Source organism: Oncorhynchus gorbuscha, linkage group LG25 (assembly GCF_021184085.1).
Source record: "Oncorhynchus gorbuscha isolate QuinsamMale2020 ecotype Even-year linkage group LG25, OgorEven_v1.0, whole genome shotgun sequence".
NCBI classification, from domain to species: Eukaryota; Metazoa; Chordata; class Actinopteri; order Salmoniformes; family Salmonidae; genus Oncorhynchus; species Oncorhynchus gorbuscha.
The window spans coordinates 46,879,856-46,902,355 of NC_060197.1; the positions used below are offsets into that span (position 1 = coordinate 46,879,856).

Genomic DNA, 22,500 nt, shown 5'->3' on the forward strand with positions numbered 1-22,500 from the left:
GTCTCTCTCTGTATATCTGTCTCCCCCTGCATATCTTGCTCCCCCTGTATATCTTGCTCCCCCTGCATATCTTGCTCCCTCTCCATCTCTCTGTATATCTTGCTCCCTCTGTCTCTCCCTGCATATCTTGCTCCCTCTCTGTCTCTCCCTGTATATCTTGCTCCCCCTCTGTCTCTCTCTGTATATCTTGCTCCCTCTCCGTCTCTCTCTGTATATCTTGCTCCCCCTGTATATCTTGCTCCCCCTGTATATCTTGCTCTCCCTGTATATCTTGCTCCCCTGTCTCTCCCTGTCTTGCTCCCTCTCTGTCTCTCTCTGTATATCTTGCTCCCTCTCCGTCTCTCTCTGTATATCTTGCTCCCCCTGTATATCTTGCCCCCTGTATATCTTGCTCTCCCTGTATATCTTGCTCCCTCTGTCTCTCCCTGTATATCTTGCTCCCTCTGTCTCCCCCCCTGCATATCTTGCTCCCTCTCCGTCTCTCTCTGTATATCTTGCTCCCCCTGTATATCTTGCTCTCCCTGTATATCTTGCTCCCTCTGTCTCCCCCTGTCTCCCTCTGTCTCCCCCTGTATATCTTGCTCCCTCTGTCTCCCCCTGCATATCTTGCTCCCTCTCTGTCTCCCCCTGTATATCTTGCTCCCCCTCTTGTCTCTCCCTGTATATCTTGCTCCCGCTGTCTCTCCCTGTATATCTTGTCCCTCTCCGTCTCTCTCTGTATATCTTGCTCCCTCTGTCTCTCCTGTATATCTTGCTCCCCCTGTATATCTTGCTCCCCCTGTATATCTTGCTCCCTCTCAGTCTCCCCTGTATATCTTGCTCCCTCTCAGTCTCCCCCTGTATATCTTGCTCCCTCTGTCTCTCCCTGTATATCTTGCTCCCTCTCAGTCTCCCCCTGTATATCTTGCTCCCTCTCAGTCTCCCCCTGTATATCTTGCTCCCTCTGTCTCTCCCTGTATATCTTGCTCCCTCTCAGTCTCCCCTGTATATCTTGCTCCCTCTGTCTCTCCCTGTATATCTTGCTCCCTCTCAGTCTCCCCCTGTATATCTTGCTCCCTCTCAGTCTCCCCCTGTATATCTTGCTCCCTCTGTCTCTCCCTGTATATCTTGCTCCCTCTCAGTCTCCCCTGTATATCTTGCTCCCTCTGTCTCTCCCTGTATATCTTGCTCCCTCTCAGTCTCCCCCTGTATATCTTGCTCCCTCTCAGTCTCCCCTGTATATCTTGCTCCCTCTGTCTCTCCCTGTATATCTTGCTCCCTCTCAGTCTCCCCCTGTATATCTTGCTCCCTCTGTCTCTCCCTGTATATCTTGCTCCCTCTCCGTCTCTCCCTGTATATCTTGCTCCCTCTGTCTCTCCCTGTATATCTTGCTCCCTCTCCTCTCCCCCTGTATATCTTGCTCCCTCTGTCTCTCCCTGTATATCTTGCTCCCTCTCAGTCTCCCCCTGTCTTGCTCCCTGTCTCTCCCTGTATCTTGCTCCCTCTGTCTCTCCCTGTATATCTTGCTCCCTCTCTGTCTCTCCCTGTATATCTTGCTCCTCTCCCTGTCTCTGTCTCTCCCTGTATATCTTGCTCCCTCTGTCTCTCCCTGTATATCTTGCTCCCTCTGTCTCTCCCTGTATATCTTGCTCCCTCTGTCTATCTTGCTCCCTCTGTCTCTCCCTGTATATCTTGCTCCCTCTGTCTCTCCCTGTATATCTTGCTCCCTCTGTCTCTCCCTGTATATCTTGCTCCCTCTGTCTCTCCCTGTATATCTTGCTCCCTCTGTCTCTCCCTGTATATCTTGCTCCCTCTGTCTCTCCCTGTATATCTTGCTCCCTCTGTCTCTCCCTGTATATCTTGCTCCCTCTGTCTCTCCCTGTATATCTTGCTCCCTCTCCTCTCCCCCTGTATATCTTGCTCCCTCTGTCTCTCTCTGTATATCTTTCTCCCTCTGTCTCTCTCTGTATATCATGCATTAATCCTGCCTCCTTCCCTCACTCCCGTTTCCTTTGTTTGACTCGTCTTCTCTCCCTTCTGGTGGTACAGACAGACGGCAGCACGGCTGGCCAAAACATCACTCTGGGTGGGAGAGAGGAAGGGAGGAGGGAGGAAGGGAGGGAGGAAGGGAGGGAGGAAGGGGGGGGAGGGAGAGAGAGAGAGAGGGAGGGAGAGAGGGAGGGAGGGAGGAAGGGGGGAGACTAGAGAAAGAGAGGGGGGTATGCAATGAGACAGAGTGGGGGTCAAGGTGTATCAGTCGACACCTGCTGCCTTCCATCACACACACCGACACACACACCGACACACACACCGACACACACAACTGCTTATCGGGAATGTGCAGATACTAGAATAAAATACGCAGCTGAGAGTCTGTTTCCCCCAAGCTAAACCTGCTAACCCCACTGGGAAGAGAGATAAAATGAGACAGAGAAAATGGGAGTGGAGGAGAGAACGAGAGGGAGAGAGAAAATGAGACAGAGAAAACAAGAGTGGAGGAGAGAACGAGAGGAGAGAAAATGAGACAGAGAGAATGAGAGGGAGAGAGAAAATGGGTGTGGAGGAGAGAGGGAGAGGGAGAGAATGAGAGGGAGAGAGAAAATGGGTGTGGAGGAGAGAGGGAGAGAGAAAATGAGACAGAGAAAACGAGAGTGGAGGAGAGAACGAGAGGGAGAGAGAAAATGAGACAGAGAAAATGGGAGTGGAGGAGAGAACGAGAGGGAGAGAGAAAATGAGACAGAGAAAACAAGAGTGGAGGAGAGAACGAGAGGGAGAGAAAACGAGACAGAGAGAATGAGAGGGAGAGAGAAAATGGGTGTGGAGGAGAGAGGGAGAGGGAGAGAATGAGAGGGAGAGAGAAAATGGGTGTGGAGGAGAGAGGGAGAGAGAAAATGAGACAGAGAAAACGAGAGTGGAGGAGAGAACGAGAGGGAGAGAGAAAATGAGAGAGAAAATGGGAGTGGAGGAGAGAACGAGAGGGAGAGAATGAGAGGGAGAGAGAAAATGGGTGTGGAGGAGAGAGGGAGAGAGAAAATGAGACAGAGAAAACGAGAGTGGAGGAGAGAACGAGAGGGAGAGAGAAAATGAGAGTGGAGGAGAGAGGGAGAGGGAGAGAGAAAAACGAGACAGAGAAAATGAGAGTGGAGGAGAGAACGAGGGAGAGAAAATGAGACAGAGAGAACGAGAGTGGAGGAGAGAACGAGAGGAAAGAGAAAATGAGATTGGAGGAGAGAGGGAAAGGGAGAGACAAACGAGACAGAGAAAACGAGAGTGGAGGAGAGAAAATGGGAGTGGAGGAGAGAACGAGAGGGAGGAGAGAACGAGAGGAGGAGAGAACGAGAGGAGGAGAGAACGAGAGGGAGAAGAGAACGAGAGGGAGGAGAGAACGAGAGGGAGGAGAAACGAGAGGAGGAGAGAACGAGAGAGAGAAGAGAACGAGAGGAGAAGAGAACGAGAGGAGAGAGAACGAGAGGAGAGAGAGAACGAGAGGAGAGAGAACGGAGAGAGAGAGAAACGAGAGGGAGAGAGAGAACGAGAGGAGAGAGAGGAGAGGAGAGAGCGAACGAGAGGGAGGAGAGAACGAGAGGGAGAGAGAGAACGTGAGGGAGAGAGAGAACGAGAGGGAGGAGAGAACGAGAGGGAGGAGAGAACGAGAGGGAGGAGAGAACGAGAGGGAGGAGAGAACGAGAGGGAGAAGAGAACGAGAGGAAGAAGAGAAGAGAACGAGAGGTAGGAGAGAAGGAGAGGTAGGAGAGAAGGAGAGGTAGGAGAGAAGGAGAGGTAGGAGAGAACGAGAGGTAGGAGAGAACGAGAGGTAGGAGAGAACGAGAGGGAGGAGAGAACGAGAGGGAGAGAGAGAACGAGAGGGAGAGAGAGAACGAGAGGGAGGAGAGAATGAGAGGGAGGAGAGAACGAGAGTGGAGGAGAGAACGAGAGGGAGGAGAGAACGAGAGGGAGGAGAGAACGAGAGGGAGAGAGAGAACGAGAGGGAGAGAGAGAACGAGAGGAGGAGAGAAACGAGAGGGAGGAGAGAACGAGAGGGAGGAGAGAACGAGAGGGAGAGAGAGAACGAGATGGAGGAGGAAACGAGAGGGAGGAGGGAAACGAGAGGGAGGAGGGAACGAGAGGGAGGAGAGAACGAGAGGGAGAGAGAGAACGAGATGGAGGAGGGAACGAGAGGGGAGGAGAGAACGAGAGGGAGAGAGAGAACGAGATGGAGGAGGGAACGAGAGGGAGGAGAGAACGAGAGGGAGGAGAGAACGAGAGGAGGAGAAACGAGGGAACGAGAACGAGAGGAGGAGAGAACGAGAGGAGGAGAGAACGAGAGGAGAGAGAGAACGAGAGGAGGAGGAGAACGAGAGAGGAGAGAACGAGAGGAGAGAGAGAAACGAGATGGAGGAGGGAACGAGAGGAGGAGGAACGAGAGGGAGGAGGAACGAGAGGGAGGAGAGAACGAGAGGGAGAGAGAGAACGAGATGGAGGAGGGAACGAGAGGGAGGAGAGAACGAGAGGGAGAGAGAGAACGAGATGGAGGAGGAAACGAGAGGGAGGAGAGAACGAGAGGAGGAGAGAACGAGAGGGAGGAGAGAACGAGAGGAGGAGAGAACGAGAGGGAGGAGAGAACGAGAGGGAGGAGAGAAACGAGAGGAGGAGAGAACGAAGGAGGAGGAAGGAGAGGAGGAGAGAAACGAGAGGGAGGAGAAAGAACGAGAGGGAGGAGGAACGAGAGGGAGGAGAGAAGGAGGAGGAGAGAGAAAGCAGGATGAAGAACAGGATGATGAACATGTTCAGCAACAAAATCAGGAAATGACACGTAGCAGCTCAGGTTTATTTTTCCATCTGACCTTTAACCTCTTTTCATTTCAGTCCTTTCAATTCTTTATTTTCATTTCAGTCCTTTTTAGTCCTTTGGCAAAATCCAGAAATGATCATTTTTGACAAACACACCATTGAAGGGTTAAACATTTTTAGGAAGGTTTAAACCTGTTTAACCATGTGACCATGAGAGAGTGAATTCCTATCGGACCTTGTAGTCATAGCAGATAATATCCTAATCTTTGGTGACTTTAATATTCACATGGGAAAGTCCACAGACCCACTCCAAAAGGCTTTCAGAGCCATCATCGACTCAGTGGGTTTTGTCCAACATGTCTCTGGACCTACTCACTGTCAGTCATACGCTGGACCTAGTTTTGTCCCATGGAATAAATGTTGTGGATCTTAATGTTTTCCTCATAATCCTGGACTATCGGACCACCATTTTATTACGTTTGCAATTGCAACAAATAATCTGCTCAGACCCCAACCAAGGAACATCAAAAGTCGTGCTATAAATTCACAAACAACACAAAGATTCCTTGATGCCCTTCCAGACTCCCTCTGCCTACCCAAGAACATCAGAGGACAAAAATCAGTTAACCACCTAACTGAGGATCTCGATTTAACCTTTCGCAATACCCTAGATGCAGTTGCACCCCTAAAAACTAAAAACATTTCTCATAAGAAACTAGCTCCCTGGTACACAGAAAATACCCGAGCTCTGAAGCAAGCTTCAGAAAACTGGAACGGAAATGGCGCCACACCAAACTGGAAGTCTTCCGACTAGCTTGGAAAGACAGTACCGTGCAGTACCGAAGAGCCCTTACTGCTACTCCATCATCCTATTTTTCTAACTTAATTGAGGAAAATAAGAACAATCCGAAATTCCTTTTTGATACTGTCACAAAGCTAACTAAAAAGCAGCATTCCCCAAGAGAGGATGGCTTTCACTTTAGCAGTGATAAATTCATGAACTTCTTTGAGGAAAAGATTATGATTATTAGAAAGCAAATTACGGACTCCTCTTTAAATCTGCGTATTCCTTCAAGGCTCAGTTGTCCTGAGTCTGCACAACTCTCCCAGGACCTAGGATCAAGAGAGACGCTCAAGTGTTTTAGTACTAAATCTCTTGACACAATGATGAAAATAATCATGGCCTCTAAACCTTCAAGCTGCATACTGGACCCTATTCCAACTAAACTACTGAAAGAGCTGCTTCCTGTGCCTGGCCCTCCTATGTTGAACATAATAAACGTCTCTCTATCCACCGGATGTGTACCAAACTCACTAAAAGTGGCAGTAATAAAGCCTTTCTTGAAAAAGCCAAACCATGACCCAGAAAATATAAAAAACTATCGGCCTATATCTAATCTTCCTCTCAAACATTTGAGAAAAAACGCTGTTGCGCGGCAACAAATAATGTATATGAAATGCTTCGGTCTAAATGTTTGCTAATTTATAAAAAATTAAAAACTGAAATATTACATTTACATCAGTATTCAGACCCTTTACTCAGTGTTGAAGCACTTTTGGCATCAATTACAGCCTCCAGTCTATGATGTTACAAGCTTGGCACACCTGTACTTGGGGAGTTTCTCCCATTCTTCTCTGCAGATCCTCCCAAGCTCTGTCAGGTTGGATGGGGAGCGTCGCTGCACAGATATCTTCAGGTCTCTCCAGAGATGTTCGATCAGGCTCAAGTCCGGGCTCTGGCTGGGCCAGTTAAGGACATTCAGAGACTTGTACCGAAGCCACTCCTGCGTTGTCTTCAAATCAAATCAAAACTTAATTTGTCACATGCGCCGAATACAACAAGGGTAGACCTTACCGTGATATACAAGCCCTGGAGGAGGCTATATACAGGGTGTTACGGTACAGAGTCAATGTGGAGGCTATATACAGGGTGTTACTGGTACAGAGTCAATGTGGAGGCTATATACAGGGTGTTACGGTACAGAGTCAATGGGTGTTACGGTATAGTCAAGTGGAGGCTGTTAGTACAGGTTACAGAGTCAATGTGGAGGCTATATACAGGGTGTTACGGTACAGAGTCAATGTGGAGGCTATATACAGGGTGTTACGGTACAGAGTCAATGTGGAGGCTATATACAGGGTGTTATGGTACAGAGTCAATGTGGAGGCTATATACAGGGGTACCAGTACAGAGTCAATGTGGAGGCTATATACAGGGTATTACGGTACAGAGTCAATGTGGAGACTATATACAGGGGGTACCGGTACAGAGTCAGTGTGGAGACTATATACAGGGGGTACCGGTACAGAGTCCGTGTGGAGGCTATATACAGGGGGTTACCGGTACAGAGTCAATGTGGAGGCTATATACAGGGGGTACCGGTACAGAGTCAGTGTGGAGGCTATATACAGGGTGTTACGGTACAGAGTCAATGTGGAGGCTATATACAGGGGGTACCGGTACAGAGTCAATGTGGAGGCTATATACAGGGGTACCGGTACAGAGTCAATGTGGAGACTATATACAGGGGTACCGGTACAGAGTCAATGTGGAGGCTATATACAGGGTGTGACGGTACAGAGTCAATGTGGAGGCTATATACAGGGTGTGACGGTACAGAGTCAATGTGGAGACTATATACAGGGGGTACCGGTACAGAGTCAATGTGGAGGCTATATACAGGGTATTACGGTACAGAGTCAATGTGGAGACTATATACAGGGGGTACCGGTACAGAGTCAGTGTGGAGACTATATACAGGATATTATGGTACAGAGTCAATGTGGAGGCTATATACAGGGGGTACCGGTACAGAGTCCGTGTGGAGGCTATATACAGGGGGTTACCGGTACAGAGTCAGTGTGGAGGCTATATACAGGGGGTACCGGTACAGAGTCAATGTGGAGGCTATATACAGGGGGTACCGGTACAGAGTCCGTGTGGAGGCTATATACAGGGGGTACCGGTACAGAGTCAATGTGGAGGCTATATACAGGGGGTACCGGTACAGAGTCAATGTGGAGGCTATATACAGGGGGTACTGGTACTGAGTCAGTGTGGAGGGGTACAGGTTAGTCGAGGTAATATGTACATCAACTGTAGGCGAAGTGACTATGTAACAGCGAGTAGCAGCAGTGTACAAGAGAAAGGGGAGGGGGGGGTCAATGTAAATTGTCCGGTGGCGATTTTTATGAATTGTTCAGCAGGGTCACTTGGGGGTCATCACAGTCCAAAAGCTGTTGAGGAGCCTCTTACTTACTGACTTTTTTGTCCCCATGAGGAAATTTTGTTGCAGTGTCATGTACACGTTTAAAGTGGCGTTTAAATACAAAACAAGATTGACAATACAACTTTCATAACGGTATGTTTGTTCTTAGACTTGGTGCTCCGGTACCACTTGGGTCCTGGATGACAGGATGTACCACTTGGGTCCTGGATGACAGGATGTACCACTTGGGTCCTGGATGACAGGATGTACCACTTGGGTCCTGGATGACAGGATGTACCACTTGGGTCCTGGATGACAGGATGTACCACTGATGACAGGATGTACCACTTGGTCCTGGATGACAGGATGTACCACTGGGTCCTGGATGACAGGATGTACCACTTGGGTCCTGGATGACAGGATGTACCACTTGGGTCCTGGATGACAGGATGTACCACTTGGGTCCTGGATGACAGGATGTACCACTTGGGTCCTGGATGACAGGATCCTGGATGACAGGATGTACCACTTGGGTCCTGGATGACAGGATGTACCACTTGGGTCCTGGATGACAGGATGTACCACTTGGGTCCTGGATGACAGGATGTACCACTTGGGTCCTGGATGACAGGATGTACCACTTGGGTCCTGGATGACAGGATGGGTCCTGGATGACAGGATGTGGGTCCTGGATGACAGGATGTACCACTTGGGTCCTGGATGACAGGATGGATGACAGGATGTACGACTTGGGTCCTGGATGACAGGATGTACCACTTGGGTCCTGGATGACAGGATGTACCACTTGGGTCTTGACAGTCCTGGATGACAGGATGTACCACTTGGGTCCTGGATGACAGGATGTACACTTGGGTCCTGGATGACAGGATGTACCACTGGGTCCTGGATGACGATGTACCACTGGGTCCTGGATGACAGGATGTACCACTTGGGTCCTGGATGACAGGATGTACCACTTGGGTCCTGGATGACAGGATGTACCACTGGATGACAGGTCCTGGATGACAGGATGTACGACTTGGGTCCTGGATGACAGGATGTACCACTTGGGTCCTGGATGACAGGATGTACCTTGGGTCCTGGATGACAGGATGTACCACTTGGGTCCTGGATGACAGGATCCTGGATGACAGGATGTACCACTTGGGTCCTGGATGACAGGATGTACCACTTGGGTCCTGGATGACTGTGGGTCCTGGATGACAGGATGTACCACTTGGGTCCTGGATGACAGGATGTACCACTTGGGTCCTGGATGACAGGATGTGGGTCCTGGATGACAGGATGTACCACTTGGGTCCTGGATGACAGGATGTACCACTTGGGTCCTGGATGACAGGATGTACCACTTGGGTCCTGGATGACAGGATGTACCACTTGGGTCCTGGATGACAGGATGTACCACTTGGGTCCTGGATGACAGGATGTACCACTTGGGTCCTGGATGACAGGATGTACCACTTGGGTCCTGGATGACAGGATGTACCACTTGGGTCCTGGATGACAGGATGTCCTGGATGACAGGATGTACTGTACCACTGGGACAGGATCCTGGATGACAGGATGTACCACTTGGGTCCTGGATGACAGGATGTACCACTTGGGTCCTGGATGACAGGATGTACCACTTGGGTCCTGGATGACAGGATGACAGGATGTACCACTTGGGTCCTGGATGACAGGATGTACCACTTGGGTCCTGGATGACAGGATGTACCACTTGGGTCCTGGATGACAGGATGTACCACTTGGGTCCTGGATGACAGGATGTACCACTTGGGTCCTGGATGACAGGATGTACCACTGGGTCCTGGATGACAGGTCCTGGATGACAGGATGTACCACTTGGGTCCTGGATGACAGGATGTACCACTTGGGTCCTGGATGACAGGATACGACTTGGGTCCTGGATGACAGGATGTACCACTTGGATGTACCACTTGGGTCCTGGATGACAGGATGTACGACTTGGGTCCTGGATGACAGGATGTACCACTTGGGTCCTGGATGACTGTACCACTTCCTGGATGACAGGATGTACCACTTGGGTCCTGGATGACAGGATGTACCACTTGGGTCCTGGATGACAGGATGTACGACTTGGGTCCTGGATGACAGGTTGTACGGCCCCTCAGCAGGGAAGAAGCCACTGCTCCAAAACCGCCTTAAAAAGCCAGACTACGGTATGCTACTGCACATGAGGACAAACATTGTACTTTTTGGAGAAATGTCCTCTGGTCTGATGAAACAAAAATATAACTGTTTGGCCATAATGATCTTCTTTTGGTGCCTTTTCCAGTATAAATAACACATGGAATCATGTCGTCAAAAAAAACTGTTAAACAAATCCCAACTCCCAATTACGGACGGATGTGATATAGCCTGGATTCGAACCAGGGACTGTAGTGACGCCTCTTGCACTGAGATGCCTTAGATTGCTGTGTCCATGTGTGTGTGTGTTAACTGTTTAACTGTACTAGAATGCTTAAAAAAATATAATTATATAAATTATATAAATTATAAATATTGATTATCGCGGTGTCGCTATCGGGTTTTTTTTGTGCAAGACAAATATCAGACATCGGTATTGGACAAAAATGTATCGGTGCATCACTAGTGCTCAGCATATGTGGGAACTCCTTCAAGACTGTTAGAAAAAGCATTCCAGGTGAAGCTGGTTGAGAGAATGCCAAGAGTGTGCAAAGCTGTGTAGGAAATCGTAAAAATAAAGAAAATATCCTTGGTGTAGGTGTGTCCAAACTTTTGACTGGTACTGTATATACACATTATATATATACATATATATACATACACACCCTCATTCGTTCTCTCCTATGTAAGCTGTTGACACACCTAAACTGGTGGAGGCCTTTAACCAGTCTATACAGGCACACAATATTACCATGAATCAAACCTCATGACACATGAAATCAAACACACACACACACACACACACACTTAGTCAGTCAGTGCTGAGTCATTCTAACAGAAACAGGAAGTGTGTGAGTTCACATGTTACATTCCTGGGTCACAGGACATCGTATACTGCTACACCGGGGTCATTCATTCCTGAGGCGTTACATCTTTGTTTTGGTCACAGAGTGTTCATGTGTGAGTGCCATCATGAAGTCTAAAACAGAGGTTTAAGAGGTATGTTAAGTGTGTGTGTGTGTGTGTGTGTGTGTGTGTGTGTGTGTGTGTGTGTGTGTGTGTGTGTGTGTGTGTGTGTGTGTGTGTGTGTGTGTGTGTGTGTGTGTGTGTGTGTGTGTGTGTGTGTGTGTGTGTGTGTGTGTGTGTGTGTGTGTGTGTGTGTGTGAGACCACAGCAACTTCGCTCTTTTCCCCTCTTCTGTTTCCAAATTTTCCTCCCTTCTTTTATGTTTTACTGCCTTACTTATTTCTGGCCAAACCTCCCCTCTCTCCCATCTCCACCCCCTCTCCTATTGCCACCCCCGTCTCCTCCACCCCCTCTCCTCTCTCCACCCCCTCTCCCCTCTCCACCCCGGCTCCTATCTCCACCCCCAGCTCCTCTCTCCACCCCCTCTCCCATCTCCACCCCCTCTCCTCTCTCCACCCCCTCTCCTCTCTCCACCCCCTCTCCCCTCTCCACCCCCTCTCCCCTCTCCACCCCCTCTCCCCTCTCCACCCCCTTCTCCTCTCTCCACCCCCTTCTCCTCTCTCCACCCCCTTCTCCTCTCTCCACCCCTCTTCTCCTCTCTCCACCCCTCTCCACCCAGCTGGTTTACTGTCTCTCTCCCTCTCCATCCAGCTGGTCTACTGTCTGTTCCTCCCTCCATCCAGCTGGTCTACTGTCTCTCTCTCTCACTCTCTCTCCATCCAGCTGGTCCAGCTGGTCTACTGTCTGTCTCTCACTCCATCCAGCTGGTCTACTGTTTCCCTCTCTCTCTCCATCCAGCTGGTCTACTGTCTCTCGCTCTCTCTCCATCCAGCTGGTCTACTGTCTCTCTCTCTCTCTCCATCCAGCTGGTCTACCGTCTCTCTCTCTCTCTCCATCCAGCTGGTCTACCGTCTCTCTCTCTCCCCTCTCTCTCTCCATCCAGCTGGTCTACTGTCTCTCTCTCTCTCTCCATCCAGCTGGTCTACTGTCTGTCTCTCTCCATCCAGCTGGTCTACTGTCTCTCTCTCTCCATCCAGCTGGTCTACTGTCTCTCTCTCTCTCCATCCAGCTGGTCTACTGTCTGTCTCTCTCTCCATCCAGCCGGTCTACTATCTGTCTACTACCCCCTCTCTCTCTCTCCACCCCCTCTCCTCTCTCCACCCCCTCTCCCCTCTCCACCCCCTCTCCCTCTCCACCCCCTCTCCTCTCTCCACCCCCTTCTCCTCTCTCCATCCCCTTCTCTCTCCACCCCTTCTCCTCTCTCCACCCCCTCTCCTCTCTCCACCCCTCTCCACCCAGCTGGTTTACTGTCTCTCTCCCTCTCCATCCAGCTGGTCTACTGTCTGTTCCTCCCTCCATCCAGCTGGTCCAGCTGGTCTACTGTCTGTCTCTCACTCCATCCAGCTGGTCTACTGTTTCCCTCTCTCTCTCCATCCAGCTGGTCTACTGTCTCTCGCTCTCTCTCCATCTAGCTGGTCTACTGTCTCTCTCTCTCTCTCTCCATCCAGCTGGTCTACTGTCTGTCTCTCTCTCTCCATCCAGCTGGTCTACTGTCTCTCTCTCTCTCTCCATCCAGCTGGTCTACTGTCTGTCTCTCTCCATCCAGCTGGTCTACTGTCTCTCTCTCTCCATCCAGCTGGTCTACTGTCTCTCTCTCTCCATCCAGCTGGTCTACTGTCTCTCTCTCTCCAATCAGCTGGTCTACTGTCTCTCTCTCTCTCTCCATCCAGCTGGTCTACTGTCTCTCTCTCTCTCCATCCAGCTGGTCTACTGTCTGTCTCTCTCTCCATCCAGCCGGTCTACTATCTGTCTGTCTGTCTGTCTCTCTCTCTCTCCATCCAGCAGGTCTACTGTCTGTCTGTCTGTCTGTCTGTCTGTCTCTCCATCCAGCCGGTCTTAGTACTACTGTGTTTCTGTGGAAGCATGTCTGTATTCAGGCAATAGATCCACAGGTAACTCCCTCCCTCCCTCCTTCCCTTCCTCTCTTTCTCTGAACCGTAGCTGTAAATCCCTGCTAGGAATAGAATGTGGGTCATTGCCAGCTCAGAATCCCCCCCCACACACACAGCAGAACCCAACTGTAGCTGTAAACTAAAGCACCCCAGTATTGTGTGTATAATGCAACATAATGGGTTTATGCCTCGTCATCGACTGATTGATTACTGGAAATGACTCATTAATTTTAACACATCTTCCATTGATTAGAAAGCTTCCCTTCCCTCTACAAGTCAAATCAAACTTTATTATTCACATGCGCCGAATACAACAAGTGTCGACCTTACCGTGAAATGCTTACTAACAAGCCCTTAACCAACAGTGCAAATCAAGAATCAAGTTAAGAAAATATTTACCAAATAAACTGAAGTTAAAAAAATTTGATTTTAAAAAAGTAACACAATAAAATAAGAATAACGAGGCTATATACAGGGTGTACCAGTATGGAGTCAATGTGGAGGCTATACACAGGGTGTACCAGTATGGAGTCAATGTGGAGGCTATATACAGGGTGTACCAGTATGGAGTCAATGTGGAGGCTATATACAGGGTGTACCAGTATGGAGTCAATGTGGAGGCTATATACAGGGGGTACCAGTATGGAGTCAATGTGGAGGCTATATACAGGGTGTACCAGTATGGAGTCAATGTGGAGGCTATATACAGGGTGTACCAGTATGGAGTTAATGTGGAGGCTATATACAGGGTGTACCAGTACAGAGTCAATGTGGAGGCTATATACAGGGTGTACCAGTATGGAGTCAATGTGGAGGCTATATACAGGGTGTACCAGTATGGAGTCAATGTGGAGGCTATATACAGGGTGTTACAGTATGGAGTCAATGTGGAGGCTATATACAGGGTGTACCAGTATGGAGTCAATGTGGAGGCTATATACAGGGTGTACCAGTATGGAGTCAATGTGGAGGCTATATACAGGGTGTACCAGTATGGAGTCAATGTGGAGGCTATATACAGGGTGTACCAGTATGGAGTCAATGTGGAGGCTATATACAGGGTGTACCAGTATGGAGTCAATGTGGAGGCTATACACAGGGTGTTACAGTATGGAGTCAATGTGGAGGCTATATACAGGGTGTACCAGTATGGAGTCAATGTGGAGGCTATATACAGGGGGTACCAGTATGGAGTCAATGTGGAGGCTATATACAGGGTGTACCAGTATGGAGTCAATGTGGAGGCTATATACAGGGTGTACCAGTATGGAGTCAATGTGGAGGCTATATACAGGGTGTACCAGTATGGAGTCAATGTGGAGGCTATATACAGGGTGTTACAGTATGGAGTCAATGTGGAGGCTATATACAGGGTGTACCAGTATGGAGTCAATGTGGAGGCTATATACAGGGGGTACCAGTATGGAGTCAATGTGGAGGCTATATACAGGGTGTACCAGTATGGAGTCAATGTGGAGGCTATATACAGGGTGTACCAGTATGGAGTCAATGTGGAGGCTATATACAGGGTGTACCAGTATGGAGTCAATGTGGAGGCTATATACAGGGTGTACCAGTATGGAGTCAATGTGGAGGCTATATACAGGGTGTACCAGTATGGAGTCAATGTGGAGGCTATATACAGGGTGTTACAGTATGGAGTCAATGGGGAGGCTATATACAGGGTGTACCAGTATGGAGTCAATGTGGAGGCTATATACAGGGGGTACCAGTATGGAGTCAATGTGGAGGCTATATACAGGGGGTACCAGTATGGAGTCAATGTGGAGGCTATATACAGGGGGTACCAGTATGGAGTCAATGTGGAGGCTATATACAGGGGTATGGAGTACCAGTATGGAGTCAATGTGGAGGCTATATACAGGGGGTACCAGTATGGAGTCAATGTGGAGGCTATATACAGGGGGTACCAGTATGGAGTCAATGTGGAGGCTATATACAGGGGGTACCAGTATGGAGTCAATGTGGAGGCTATATACAGGGGTATGTACCAGTATGGAGTCAATGTGGAGGCTATATACAGGGTGTACCAGTATGGAGTCAATGTGGAGGCTATATACAGGGTGTACCAGTATGGAGTCAATGTGGAGGCTATATACAGGGGTACCAGTATGGAGTCAATGTGGAGGCTATATACAGGGGGTACCAGTATGGAGTCAATGTGGAGGCTATATACAGGGGTACCAGTATGGAGTCAATGTGGAGGCTATATACAGGGGGTACCAGTATGGAGTCAATGTGGAGGCTATATACAGGGGTACCAGTATGGAGTCAATGTGGAGGCTATATACAGGGGGTACCAGTGGAGGCTATATACAGGGTGTACCAGTATGGAGTCAATGTGGAGGCTATATACAGGGTGTACCAGTATGGAGTCAATGTGGAGGCTATATACAGGGTGTACCAGTATGGAGTCAATGTGGAGGCTATATACAGGGTGTACCAGTATGGAGTCAATGTGGAGGCTATATACAGGGTGTACCAGTATGGAGTCAATGTGGAGGCTATATACAGGGTGTACCAGTATGGAGTCAATGTGGAGGCTATATACAGGGTGTACCAGTATGGAGTCAATGTGGAGGCTATATACAGGGTGTACCAGTATGGAGTCAATGTGGAGGCTATATACAGGGTGTACCAGTATGGAGTCAATGTGGAGGCTATATACAGGGTGTACCAGTATGGAGTCAATGTGGAGGCTATATACAGGGTGTACCAGTATGGAGTCAATGTGGAGGCTATATACAGGGTATGTACCAGTATGGAGTCAATGTGGAGGCTATATACAGGGTGTACCAGTATGGAGTCAATGTGGAGGCTATATACAGGGTGTACCAGTATGGAGTCAATGTGGAGGCTATATACAGGGTGTTACAGTATGGAGTCAATGTGGAGGCTATATACAGGGTGTACCAGTATGGAGTCAATGTGGAGGCTATATACAGGGTGTACCAGTATGGAGTCAATGTGGAGGCTATATACAGGGTGTACCAGTATGGAGTCAATGTGGAGGCTATATACAGGGTGTACCAGTATGGAGTCAATGTGGAGGCTATATACAGGGTGTACCAGTATGGAGTCAATGTGGAGGCTATATACAGGGTGTACCAGTATGGAGTCAATGTGGAGGCTATATACAGGGTGTACCAGTATGGAGTCAATGTGGAGGCTATATACAGGGTGTTACAGTATGGAGTCAATGTGGAGGCTATATACAGGGTGTACCAGTATGGAGTCAATGTGGAGGCTATATACAGGGTGTACCAGTATGGAGTCAATGTGGAGGCTATATACAGGGGTACCAGTATGGAGTCAATGTGGAGGCTATATACAGGGGTACCAGTATGGAGTCAATGTGGAGGCTATATACAGGGGGTACCAGTATGGAGTCAATGTGGAGGCTATATACAGGGGTACCAGTATGGAGTCAATGTGGAGGCTATATACAGGGGGTACCAGTATGGAGTCAATGTGGAGGCTATATACAGGGGGTACCAGTATGGAGTCAATGTGGAGGCTATATACAGGGGGTACCAGTATGGAGTCAATGTGGAGGCTATATACAGGGGGTACCAGTATGGAGTCAATGTGGAGGCTATATACAGGGTGTACCAGTATGGAGTCAATGTGGAGGCTATATACAGGGTGTACCAGTATGGAGTCAATGTGGAGGCTATATACAGGGTGTACCAGTATGGAGTCAATGTGGAGGCTATATACAGGGGGTACCAGTATGGAGTCAATGTGGAGGCTATATACAGGGGGTACCAGTATGGAGTCAATGTGGAGGCTATATACAGGGGGTACCAGTATGGAGTCAATGTGGAGGCTATATACAGGGGGTACCAGTATGGAGTCAATGTGGAGGCTATATACAGGGGGTACCAGTATGGAGTCAATGTGGAGGCTATATACAGGGGGTACCAGTATGGAGTCAATGTGGAGGCTATATACAGGGGGTACCAGTATGGAGTCAATGTGGAGGCTATATACAGGGTGTACCAGTATGGAGTCAATGTGGAGGCTATATACAGGGTGTACCAGTATGGAGTCAATGTGGAGGCTATATACAGGGGGTACCAGTATGGAGTCAATGTGGAGGCTATATACAGGGGTACCAGTATGGAGTCAATGTGGAGGCTATATACAGGGGGTACCAGTATGGAGTCAATGTGGAGGCTATATACAGGGGTACAATGTGGAGGCTATATACAGGGGGTACCAGTATGGAGTCAATGTGGAGGCTATATACAGGGGGTACCAGTATGGAGTCAATGTGGAGGCTATATACAGGGGGTACCAGTATGGAGTCAATGTGGAGGCTATATACAGGGGGTACCAGTATGGAGTCAATGTGGAGGCTATATACAGGGTGTACCAGTATGGAGTCAATGTGGAGGCTATAAACAGGGGGTACCAGTATGGAGTCAATGTGGAGGCTATATACAGGGTGTTACAGTATGGAGTCAATGTGGAGGCTATATACAGGGTGTTACAGTATGGAGTCAATGTGGAGGCTATATACAGGGGGTACCAGTATGGAGTCAATGTGGAGGCTATATACAGGGTGTTATGGTACAGAGTCAATGTGGAGGCTATATACAGGGTGTTATGGTACAGAGTCAATGTGGAGGCTATATACAGGGTGTTATGGTACAGAGTCAATGTGGAGGCTATACACAGGGTGTTATGGTACAGAGTCAGTGTGGAGGCTATATACAGGGTATTACGGTACAGAGTCAATGTGGAGGCTATATACAGGGTATTACGGTACAGAGTCAATGTGGAGACTATATACAGGGTATTACGGTACAGAGTCAATGTGGAGACTATATACAGGGTATTACGGTACAGAGTCAATGTGGAGGCTATATACAGGGTATTACGGTACAGAGTCAATGTGGAGACTATATACAGGGTATTACGGTACAGAGTCAATGTGGAGGCTATATACAGGGTGTTATGGTACAGAGTCAATGTGGAGGCTATATACAGGGTGTTATGGTACAGTCAATGTGGAGGCTATATACAGGGTGTTATGGTACAGAGTCAATGTGGAGGCTATATACAGGGTGTTATGGTACAGAGTCAATGTGGAGGCTATATACAGGGTATTATGGTACAGAGTCAATGTGGAGGCTATATACAGGGTGTTACGGTACAGAGTCAATGTGGAGGCTATATACAGGGTGTTACGGTACAGAGTCAATGTGGAGGCTATATACAGGGTGTTATGGTACAGAGTCAATGTGGAGGCTATATACAGGGTGTTATGGTACAGAGTCAATGTGGAGGCTATATACAAGGGGTACCAGTATGGAGTCAATGAGGAGGCTGTATACAGGGTGTTATGGTACAGAGTCAATGTGGAGGCTATATACAGGGGGTACCAGTATGGAGTCAATGTGGAGGCTATATACAGGGTGTTATGGTACAGAGTCAGTGTGGAGGCTATACACAGGGTGTACCAGTATGGAGTCAATGTGGAGGCTATATACAGGGTGTACCAGTACGGAGTCAATGTGGAGGCTATATACAGGGGGTACCAGTATGGAGTCAATGTGGAGGCTATATACAGGGTGTTATGGTACAGAGTCAATGTGGAGGCTATAAACAGGGGGTACTTGTACAGAGTCAATGTGGAGGCTATATACAGGGTATTACGGTACAGAGTCAATGTGGAGGCTATATACAGGGTGTTATGGTACAGAGTCAATGTGGAGGCTATATACAGGGTGTTATGGTACAGAGTCAATGTGGAGGCTATATACAGGGTGTTATGGTACAGAGTCAATGTGGAGGCTATATACAGGGGTGTACCAGTATGGAGTCAATGTGGAGGCTATATACAGGGTGTACCAGTATGGAGTCAATGTGGAGGCTATATACAGGGTGTTATGGTACAGAGTCAATGTGGAGGCTATATACAGGGGGTACCAGTATGGAGTCAATGTGGAGGCTATATACAGGGTGTTATGGTACAGAGTCAGTGTGGAGGCTATACACAGGGTGTACCAGTATGGAGTCAATGTGGAGGCTATATACAGGGTGTTACGGTACAGAGTCAATGTGGAGGCTATACACAGGGTGTACCAGTATGGAGTCAATGTGGAGGCTATATACAGGGTGTACCAGTACGGAGTCAATGTGGAGGCTATATACAGGGGGTACCAGTATGGAGTCAATGTGGAGGCTATATACAGGGTGTTATGGTACAGAGTCAATGTGGAGGCTATAAACAGGGGGTACTTGTACAGAGTCAATGTGGAGGCTATATACAGGGGGTACTTGTACAGAGTCAATGTGGAGGCTATATACAGGGTGTTATGGTACAGAGTCAATGTGGAGGCTATATACAGGGTGTTATGGTACAGAGTCAATGTGGAGGCTATATACAGGGTGTTATGGTACAGAGTCAATGTGGAGGCTATATACAGGGGGTACCAGTATGGAGTCAATGTGGAGGCTATATACAGGGTGTTATGGTACAGAGTCAATGTGGAGGCTATATACAGGGTGTTATGGTACAGAGTCAATGTGGAGGCTATATACAGGGTGTTATGGTACAGAGTCAATGTGGAGGCTATATACAGGGGGTACCAGTATGGAGTCAATGTGGAGGCTATATACAGGGTGTACCAGTATGGAGTCAATGTGGAGGCTATATACAGGGTGTTATGGTACAGAGTCAATGTGGAGGCTATATACAGGGGGTACCAGTATGGAGTCAATGTGGAGGCTATATACAGGGTGTTATGGTACAGAGTCAGTGTGGAGGCTATACACAGGGTGTACCAGTATGGAGTCAATGTGGAGGCTATATACAGGGTGTACCAGTACGGAGTCAATGTGGAGGCTATATATAGGGTGTTACGGTACAGAGTCAATGTGGAGGCTATATATAGGGTGTTACGGTACAGAGTCAATGTGGAGGCTATATATAGGGTGTTACGGTACAGAGTCAATGTGGAGGCTATATACAGGGTGTTACGGTACAGAGTCCATGTGGAGGCTATATACAGGGGGTACCAGTACAGAGTCAATGTGGAGGCTATATACAGGGGGTACCAGTATGGAGTCAATGTGGAGGCTATATACAGGGTGTACCAGTACGGAGTCAATGTGGAGGCTATAAACAGGGGGTACTTGTACAGAGTCAATGTGGAGGCTATATACAGGGGGTACCAGTACGGAGTCAATGTGGAGGCTATAAACAGGGGGTACTTGTACAGAGTCAATGTGGAGGCTATATACAGGGGGTACTTGTACAGAGTCAATGTGGAGGCTGTATACAGGGGGTACTGGTACAGAGTCAATGTGGAGACTATATACAGGGTGTACTGGTACAGAGTCAATGTGGAGGCTATATACAGGGGGTACTGGTACAGAGTCAGTGTGCGGGGGTACAGGTTAGAGGTCATTTGTAGGTAGAGGTGAAGTGACTATGCATAGATAATAAACATGGTGTAGCAGCAGTATACAAAATAAATGTAAATTGTCCAGAGGACGGGATTATATATGAGTGACTTGACTCATATTATTTAGGCTAATGGGATATAGTTGAGTTAGGCTACAGGTTAGAGGCTACAGGTTAGAGGATACAGGTTAGAGGCTACAGGTTAGAGGCTACAGGTTACAGGTTAGAGGCTACAGGTTACAGGTTAGAGGCTACAGGTTACGGGCTACAGGTTAGAGGCTACAGGTTACGGGCTACAGGTTAGAGGCTACAGGTTAGAGGCTACAGGTTAGAGGCTACAGGCTACAGGTTAGAGGCTACAGGTTACGGGCTACAGGTTAGAGGCTACAGGTTAGAGGCTACAGGTTAGAGGCTACAGGTTAGAGACTACAGGCTACAGGTTAGAGGCTACAGGCTACAGGTTAGAGGCTACAGGTTAGCTACAGGTGACGGGCTACAGGTTAGAGGCTACAGGTTACGGGCTACAGGCTACAGGTTAGAGGCTACAGGTTAGAGGCTACAGGTTAGAGGATACAGGTTAGAGGCTACAGGTTACAGGTTAGAGGCTACAGGTTACAGGTTAGAGGCTACAGGTTACGGGCTACAGGTTAGAGGCTACAGGTTACGGGCTACAGGTTAGAGGCTACAGGTTAGAGGCTACAGGTTAGAGGCTACAGGTTAGAGGCTACAGGCTACAGGTTAGAGGCTACAGGTTACGGGCTACAGGTTAGAGGCTACAGGTTAGAGGCTACAGGTTAGAGGCTACAGGTTAGAGACTACAGGCTACAGGTTAGAGGCTACAGGCTACAGGTTAGAGGCTACAGGTTAGCTACAGGTTACGGGCTACAGGTTAGAGGCTACAGGTTACGGGCTACAGGCTACAGGTTAGAGGCTACAGGTTAGAGGCTACGGGCTACAAGCTACATGTTACAGGCTACAGGTTAGAGGCTACAGGTTACGGGCTACAGGTTACGGGCTACAGGTTACGGGCTACAGGCTACAGATTACAGGCTAACAGGTTAGAGGCTACAGGCTAGAGGCTACAGGTTAGAGACTATAGGCTACAGGTTAGAGGCTATAGGCTACAGGTTAGAGGCTATAGGCTACAGGTTAGAGGCTACAGGCTAGAGGCTATAGGCTACAGGTTAGAGGCTATAGGCTACAGGTTAGAGGCTATAGGCTACAGGTTAGAGGCTATAGGCTACAAGTTAGAGGCTATAGGCTACAGGTTAGAGGTTACAGGCTACAGATTAGAGGCTACAGGCTACAGGTTAGAGGCTACAGGCTACAGGTTAGAGGCTATAGGCTACAGGTTTTTTGGCTATAGGTTACAGGCTACAAATTACAGGCTACATGTTACAGGCTCCAGGTTACAGGTTAGAAGCTACATGTTACAGGCCTAATAGAAAGGTCATGTCATGCTATGATGACACTGTGATGTTTAGTCTTAATCTATTCCTGATTACAGCCACGTTGTTCAACTTTCACATGAAATACCAGATAAACTGATTATTAGACCTGGGGAGAATCTGGGGGGAATCTGGGGGGAATCGATAGATTCAAGTAGTTCATTACAGTAGCCTTTATGACCTCAAATTGTCACCCTATTCAATAGGACACTCCTTTTAATCATAGCCCCTATTACACCAAGTCAAAAGTAGTGCACTATATAGGGTGGGTAGGATTTGCGACATTCAACCTAATCGTTGTGTTATTTATTTATCGGTATCTCACCTCACAGTCGTAAAGATCCGTTAGCTGATCGATTATCCATTCCTCCAGATTCAGTCTCTTTCTCAATTCTTTTCGGTCATATTTCACGGTTACTCGTCCTTGCTTCCGAACAGGGGTCTCCGGTTCTTCGGTGGAACCGGCAGCTGCCGTCTGGAAATATACCCGGGGTTGAGGACTCGTCTCTGGGCTGGTAACCGCAGCCATGATCTGTCGGCTGAAG

At 48.4% G+C, this 22,500-nt stretch overlaps 1 protein-coding gene across 2 annotated transcripts in view; it reads right to left on the reverse strand.

Moving 5' to 3' along the window:
- LOC124014439 (protein phosphatase 1 regulatory subunit 14B-like) overlaps positions 1 to 22,500 on the reverse strand; it is a 49,843-nt gene that overhangs the window by 26,293 nt on the left and 1,050 nt on the right. For both annotated transcript variants that reach the window (XR_006835019.1, XM_046329419.1), the window contains exon 1: positions 22,281 to 22,500. This exon is cut by the window's right edge and continues 1,050 nt beyond it. Coding sequence is in view for 1 of the 2 variants with exons in the window: in XM_046329419.1 (XP_046185375.1) it covers positions 22,281 to 22,484 (204 nt within the window). In the remaining variant the exon portion in view is untranslated. The remainder of the gene's footprint in view (positions 1 to 22,280) is intronic.